Source organism: Pteropus alecto, unplaced genomic scaffold (genome assembly GCF_000325575.1).
Source record: "Pteropus alecto unplaced genomic scaffold, ASM32557v1 scaffold208, whole genome shotgun sequence".
Lineage (NCBI taxonomy): Eukaryota > Metazoa > Chordata > Mammalia > Chiroptera > Pteropodidae > Pteropus > Pteropus alecto.
The window spans coordinates 403,359-411,245 of NW_006441066.1; the positions used below are offsets into that span (position 1 = coordinate 403,359).

Here is a 7,887-nt window from a genome sequence, read left to right on the forward strand (position 1 = left end):
GAATCTCCTGAATGCCCACATAAGCATCTTCAGACTCTACAACAGCCTGTTGTTGTTGTTGTTTTATAATATATGTAAAAGTTTACACTTTTTAAAAACCACTATATTGAGGTAGGATTGACACACAAAAAGCTGTATATATTTAGCTCCTTAAGAAAATAAATCTTACGAACTTTGGCTGCTACCCAAAGTACCCCAAAGGCTTTTAAGTTCAACACGGTGAAGCTGCACCTACCCTATGCCGTGGTTATACTTACACCAAACCAACCATGTGCAGGAAACTTTTTACTTTGGCTTGTAGTGATCTTCTATGACCAAAGCCAGCTGATTTTTGGTTTGGGTAGAGTGAACAGCCATTCTTTGCATCATGTCCAGATACACCCACATCTGAGTATCTCTCCTTGAAATTGAGGCATGGTCTCTATAGGAAATACTCCTCTGTTAGAATTATTAACTCCCTTATCAGCCACTTTTAGCTAGATTCCTATATTAGATAAAAACAAAGCAAAGCAAAACAAAACAAAACAAAACAAAACAAAACAAAACAAAACAAAACAAAACAAAACAAAACTATTACTCTCAAAGTAGAGTGCAGGCCCTGAGGAAGATGGATCAAGAACAGAGATTTTTGGATGGAAAAGAGCATTAGGTCTAGAAAAGTCTAGAGAAGAAAACCATCCCTAGATAAACTTATTGTAGATGAGATGCCAGAATCAGGGGCCAGTCAGAGACCAGCAAAAGGGCATGAGCTGGGCAGAGAGCAGGAGGGGAAAATAATGTCAAGAAAAGAAGAGGTAGAAGTGTGAGAAGGACAAATTCTGTACATGTTAACCTTTTGCAAAGTATTGACCCCTTTTGGGAGCTGCTGCCCTAGCTCAAGGCTCATCCCTCACCTGGGGCCTAGACATTTCTTGAAGAGGGAGGATGTTCCTTTTGTGTCTGCACAACTCCCAAATTCCTACTGAAGAATACCTATAGCCCCCACCTAGGGTTTTAATTGCACCTTCCTGTGGACATTTCATCAAATGAGACCCAAAGTATCAAAGCCAAAAGAAGAAAGTTGAAGTTTGATTTTTTTTTTAAATAAACCTGGCAAAATATACAGATAATTTTCCTGACCTCCAAAAAAGACAGAAAGTTTATTAAAGTTCCTTCAGATACATTTGCAGTCTCAATCTGAGAAGCTTAAAGTTAAATTATCTAAATAAGCATGTTATTCCCTTCCCTCAAAGTCATAAATTCTATCTTCTAAGATTCTGGCCCTCTCTTAAAATTCATGCTTCCTTTTAATCCTTTAACCAATTGTATAAAAATGGTAAATCTCTTATCCACGAAGGAAGACTAATAATGATGCCTAGGCAGCTTCATTTATTTTTCAATCTGTTAAAATGAAGCCAGCCAATCACCTCTGACTATCCATAATAATGAATATATTATGGAATCAAATATATCAAGAACCAAAAACATATTATAAAAATCTCAACCAGCTTCTATCATTCTCATCCAATCTTAGGGGTAGGGAGAGAAATGCAGCATTAAGAAAACAACCTCTGATGGAGGCAGAAGTGGGAAATGTAGAAAATTAGTTTAATTTTAAGGAAAAAAAGTTAAAATTGCTGAGACAAAAAAAATGTGGCTCATTTTACAGTAAGCATAGATAGAAAACAATAGTTTTCTTTGTTTCTTCCCCTCAAACTCTTCCTGTCTCCTCCATCCTCCTTAGAAGAGCAACAGGAAGCTGCCTTTTAGGGGAGGTAATACACTTTGCTGGAAGCTCACCTTTACAGCCTGCTGATTGCCACCTATTTTTATGTCCCAAATGAACAGCATCACCTTCCTTCCTCCTCTGCATATAAAATATCGATTTTTAAAAAAACATAATATACCTCATGAGACGGTGACTTAAATCTTTGATTGGCACCACTAAGGTGACCTCTTCTTTGTGCTTCAGTGGGCTAAGCCCGCTGGCCAGAGGGGCTGAGAAGTGAGCTAAGCCAGTGAACTTATTGAAGACTAGCCAGCAGACAGAGGACAGAGGGAGAGCAGCAAGGGCACAAAGATGGAGAAGTAGGAGGTGGGAGGTGAAGCTGAAACAGTTGACTTGATTAGTATGTGAAGATCTATTTGAGGGTAGGAGCTATAATACAGCTCGTCTTTACCCTGGTTCCAAATATTACATGAAAAGGACAAACATGAAGACAAATCAAAACCCACCACAGAGCAGAGAATAGTATCGGAGGAGACATTTCCTTCCCAAATGGCCTAAACAGTTAAATGGAACCTGGCAATTAGAATAATTAGATAATTAGATTGTGACTCTATGGGCAAGAGACAGAAACCTGTCTCAGCTAAGTACACTGGTAGCAAAATGTGCTTAGTTATAAAAGGAGCGTGCTCTCAGCAGGTATATATCAAATGGCTCAGAAAAAAATTTTAATGGAATAAAAATTTACAGCTAATAAGTTAGATTTAGCCAGCAAGAGATTTTGCCTGGGGCTCCATTAGAACCGGCACTCCTAAGTCCCACTTTCAGTCCCACCATCACTTGTGTCTCCATCAAAAGATTTTTATTTAAGCCAATGCATTTAGAGCACAATTCCGTGGTGAATAACCTTTAAGGTTACATTTGCGTTTTCCTTGCTTCTTGCAAACAGTGCGTAATCCACGAGCACATTTGTTGGCTGTAAAGGTATACAACAGCAATTTTTGCAATGACAGTGCGGAGAGGGAATATGAGATCTGTGTGCTAATGAGCTGACACTGCAGAGGCTTGGGCGATGTAGTGTGGAGTGCACTACAAGTGCACAGCAGCAAGACACAGGAGGGGATTTCAAGGGAATTGGAGGTATTTCCTGAGGAACCAGGGAAGCAAAGCCACACCAATAGGACCCAGCAGTCCCTTGGTGTTTCCACATCTTCCAAAGCCCTAGGATGATCAAATCTGTTTTTAAAGAACAGAGATGTAACTTAAAATGTATGTACATCTCTTTTCATATATACTGATTATGTGTGTATGAGTGTGTGTATCCTGAAAACATAATATTTACACCATCCTTCTTTCTGGGGTTATCTAGCCAAGTTGAAAAGAGGCAGCGAACTCAGTTAATCCCTATGAAATGGGAATATGTGCTCCAAATCAACTGAGCCTCTGATAAACTTCAATTCACCTCTGAGCTAAGATCCCAAATGAACTACCTTTCAAAGACAGAGAGGTTTCTATTGGCCTCTTAAGACAGAATGAAGTTGGAGCAAACCTCTTGGGAACTGTGCAAAAAAAAAAAATGTGGTTGCTGGTGAATAAGAGTCTTTAAATAACTGATGCCTGGAATTCATTGCAAGGAAATCTTCTGAATACATTGGGAGAGGGAACACAGAGGGAGAACAGAGATCAAGGACACACTGAAGGCATTGCCCTTTGTTTGTTCTTTGGATATTTGTTTACCTGCATAACTATGCCCTCAAAAGTGTATGCCTGCCTCAGAATTGAGGGTGCATGAAAGATCATGAAAAATCAATTTTAGTGCTAGGGGAAGCTGAAACTAGGAATTCCAAAGGGAACAGGGAAAAGTTTCTTTATTTTTTGCCATCCTATTCACACTGAACCAGACAGGAGAGGTGGGTGACCAGATTTAGACTTATCAGGGGTTTTCTCAAATTCTCTGTAAGTTTCCAGGAGGATCAATTCAGAGGATCCAGGGGTCTTTTCTTTGCACAATAGTGCAATCAACTGGAAGAATGGAACTTAGGATCACCTGCCCGGCTCTAGTACTGAAGTAGTATTGTATGCTGACATCTGAAATATGTGATCTTCGCTTCCATAAGAAAATTAGCAAAACCTGACGGAGAAATGAGATACACTTCCAGGCTTGTCTGGCCCTGTTAAATGATTATATTCTGCCTTCAGAGACTATTATACTGTGGTTAGAGTAGTCATCTTTCTCATACTAATCTTCTAGGCAGCAGTTGCTCAGAGACAGCTTTGAGATCTGTCCCCCATTCAATAAGAGAGGACTGTTTTGGGGACCAGAGAAGATGACAGCTTTTCTCCTCTGTCTTCTGAGCTGTAAAGACAGAAAGTGCAACAGGCAGCTGGATGTACATCATTAGTTTCTAGATATTTCTCCTGTGAGTATTAGTATGTGCATATGTGTGTATTTGGCATAACTAAGGGCAAGGCCATTTTTTTGTTTTGTCTTTCTTGTTGCACAACTCTTATCCCACACTTTCAAGCCCCACACCAACCATAACCCAGCCAAACTTGTAAGCTTGCTAGTGGAAACGCTGTAGACTTAGGAAGTGTATTTGTGTGTGTGTGTGGGGAGGTGACCAATTTATTTTCCTTATATGTGTTCCTTTATTGCCCTGAGAAGTAAGGCATTAAGGCAACTCAACATCAAATGGATGACTTACTGGCTGTTCTCAAACCTGAGCTTTTCACATAGCAATGATAATTTCCTGATTGTTCTTTGAGTAGGGTTCCAATGGCCTGGAGCTGGCAGGTGTCAATCTGATTTGACCATAAAAAACAGAACTAAAAATCTTGGAAATCAATCATTTCTGAGAAGTCAATCAGCACTCTTATTCCAGTCCTCATTAGAGGAAAGACTCTAAAGCGAGTTGAAATATTATTTGTTATTAATAATAATAAATAATGGTAGTTTCACTTTTTTAGTTTTAAATCTACTCTAATTGATTTTAGGAAGCTGCATTTGAGCTTCAGCCTCTTGACAAGATCACAGTGCTGCAGGATTAAGAGTCAGCAGGATTAAGAGTCAGCTGTGTGCTGTAAATGCAATAGGGACAGACTGGGATTACCAAACTAAGATGCAGACTATAGACAGACATTTTGTAACTTTCACACTTAGCTGGAATTAATAAGTTCCTATTTTTGTCAATGTCAGAAAGCCAAAGAATGTCAAATACAGAATATCTTAGAACATGTTTATATAAGGATCTGTACCTTTAGCTAAAATTTTCTTAAAGCTGATAGCCACCACATTTCTTGCAAAGCACTTTACCCTCTTCCCCTCGACCTAAGTCCTCAAATCCAAGGAACCTGTGCCCTTGGAGACGCTTTCAACAGTTTTTGTAAATCGCATATCCTTTGAAGTAGAAGAATTTGAAGAAAGTCATATGTAAAGCTTCACACAACTGAACATAAATATAATTTCTACCTTGAATGAAAATCAGAAAACAAAAATTCCACACTATACCAGCCATAAAAGCAAAACATATTTACACCATTATCAGCATCATTGTTGTGAAAACTTTGAGTGAAACAAGCTTAGATGAAGAATTATCAGTCTTTTCCGCAAAACGTTCCACTCAAGAAAAACCTGTGTCCAACACACTGTCATTTGGATTCCTGTGGTTTTACTTCTTAAAATGTCCCCTTTCCAGAGGAACAATCACCAGGGCACAACTAGATATTTCAGAAATGGCTTTGGGGCTGATGAAATTCCTCTTTTTTGATATTCAGTTTTCCTACTGCAAGCCTCTCTCATTTTTTGCTTTAAAAACTATGTTGTCCTTAACAATGAGGGTGTGAACAACACTAGGGAAAACAGAAGTAGCTTTCCAAATAGTCACCTGGGCACTGTCTTCTTTCTTTCCTTCAGTTTGCCGGCTTTTATCACTTGTAATCAGTTTGTAATCTTATCAGAGCACTCTTCATAAGAAAGGTGATATTCCTCAAGGAGGCCAGAGAACTCTGCCTGATCTGTCCTTCAAGGTCACTTGTTTGTAGAATTTCTCATATTTGACTCTTATCTATTAGGCAACAGTCAAATTCAGCTCATTTCTACAGCCAGGCGCTAGCTTTAACAGACAAATAATGTACATCCTGAACCGACTCAATCAAGAGGATTCTTTTTTTAATCCCATCTGAAGAAATTTCCCTGAGCAACCATGCTATTTTTTCTTTCCTTTCTTTCAGGAAAAAAAAATGTGTGGGGGAGGGAATGACAGTTTAGCAGGGAGGAAAATGAAACTTTTGCATCAAACATTATTCAGGACAGAGTTTTGTGCACTGCCTAAAGTCCCTCCCTCAGCAGGATACTCTGGAGTTGATTTATGCGGCATGAAACCTGGATTGACTAGAGCCCCTACAATGTATACTGAGGCAATCACCTCTCCCCAGCAAACCCCAAGTCCCACAAACAAAATGCAAATGAGGTCCCCAAGGTCCCAAAGGGAGGAAAAGCAGATCTACTTACAAGCATTAGTCACAGAAAAACTATTGGAGGAATCCAAGTGATCTACGTGGTAATTTAAATGGAAGGGCTTCTCGGTGGTGTTCTGGTTGGTGTTGTATAACTGCACGGCAAAGCGGAAAGCGCTGTGCTCCTGCACCGTGTTTCTCATGAAAAGTCCACCTAAAAGCAAAGGGAACCGAGATTTGGCTTGTGTCCCCCCAGGACGGGTTAGAAATTGAGGAGCACTGCAGATGGTACGGTGTGTAATTATGAATGATTTTCAATCTATGTCTTTTAAGATTCTTGTGAATTCAAATTTTGGCCAATTTTGGCCAAACCTGGTTTTCCTCTAGGCTGAAGAGGAGGAGGAGAGGCTGGAGAGAAGGGGAGAAAGGGGAAAGAGGGAAGAGGGGGTTGCTTTGGGGTAGGATGATGGATCCAAGAGTGAGACTTGGCTCTTAGACAGTAGCTTCCTCTCCACTGCCCCCCCAGCACACACACACACACACGCACACACACACACACACACACACACACACACACACACACACTTCCGCAAGCTGGTTCATCTTTTTCTGGCGCAAAGGGAAAGGTTGGGAAGAAAAACAATTTTATTCTCCCTGTTGCCCCCATCTTGTTCCCCATAGCCACCCCTATCTCTACCAAGACCATACAGGGGTTTGGTTCAGTAATGGCAGCAATTCTAACTTCTCGACTTGTAAACACAGACAGAAGCTGAGAGAACTCCCTCCCAGAGCCCTGGAGCCGGGCCCCAGACAGACACAGCAGCAATTCATGAATTCGTGGTCTGCGTGACTTCGCGGCTTCCTGGCTCAGCGGCTTGTCTCACTCCCACCTCCTACTTCATCCGCCACCCACCCCGCCCTCAGTTGCTGCCCGGGTCTAAGGAATCCAGAGTGGACTTCCACCTCCTCCAGAACTAGCCTGTCTGCGGAAAACAGACGCAAGACCAGGCGGCCCAGGCCGGGTTACGCGCCCTGGCGCGGCCAGACAGACGGCATCACCCCGGGACAACTTCCAGTGGCGGCACGCACGCCATGGCAAAGTCCAGAGAAGCAAGCGGAAAAGCAGCGACTCCTGGCCCCTTTGCAGCCTCCCAGTCTCCTGCATGCCTCCTCTTCTCCCCTCATCTCAGAAAACCTGCAGTCCACTCCCACATACCCCAGCCCCAGGAGACCCCTCTCTTGTGCCCAATGCTCCCCAGACCGGCTAGCTTTCTGGGGCTCAAATCCCCGCGATTCCTGCCCAGTCTCGGATCTCAATCCCCTCCCCAGGTCATGCAGGACAGGAATCAGTGGCCGCAGTAGTCACATCAGGGCAGTGGTCTCAGATGCAGGAAAGTCTGGGCAGACAGGGTGGCTCGCTTGCGCTTACCTATACTGATGGTGTTGGGGAATCCTCCGTGAGAATGACCCAAAAGCCCCAGGACTAAAAGGAAGACCGCCTGGAGCATGCTTTGCCCCATTTTCTTCTGCCTGGTCATGCTAAGCCTAAGACGAAGCTGACAAGAGCATGGGCGCAACTCGGGAGTCGTCAAAATAATAACAGAAAAAGAATTCGCCGGCTCTTACAACCCCTCCCTTCAACTTGCTCTCGCTCACTCTTCCTTTCCACCCTACACTCCTCCTCCTTCCTCTCTCCTCTCCTCTCTCTCCTCTCTCTCCTCTCTCTC

The 7,887-nt window shown here is 42.3% G+C and overlaps 1 protein-coding gene across 1 annotated transcript in view; it reads right to left on the minus strand.

The window, feature by feature from the left end:
• LOC102892117 (glutamate receptor 3) overlaps positions 1 to 7,881 on the minus strand; it is a 362,305-nt gene extending 354,424 nt beyond the window's left edge. The window contains 2 exon segments of the mRNA XM_025051351.1: positions 6,216 to 6,374; positions 7,590 to 7,881. Coding sequence (XP_024907119.1) covers positions 6,216 to 6,374; positions 7,590 to 7,698 — 268 coding nt within the window. The 5' untranslated portion in view covers positions 7,699 to 7,881.
• Positions 7,882 to 7,887: the final 6 nt, after the last annotated feature.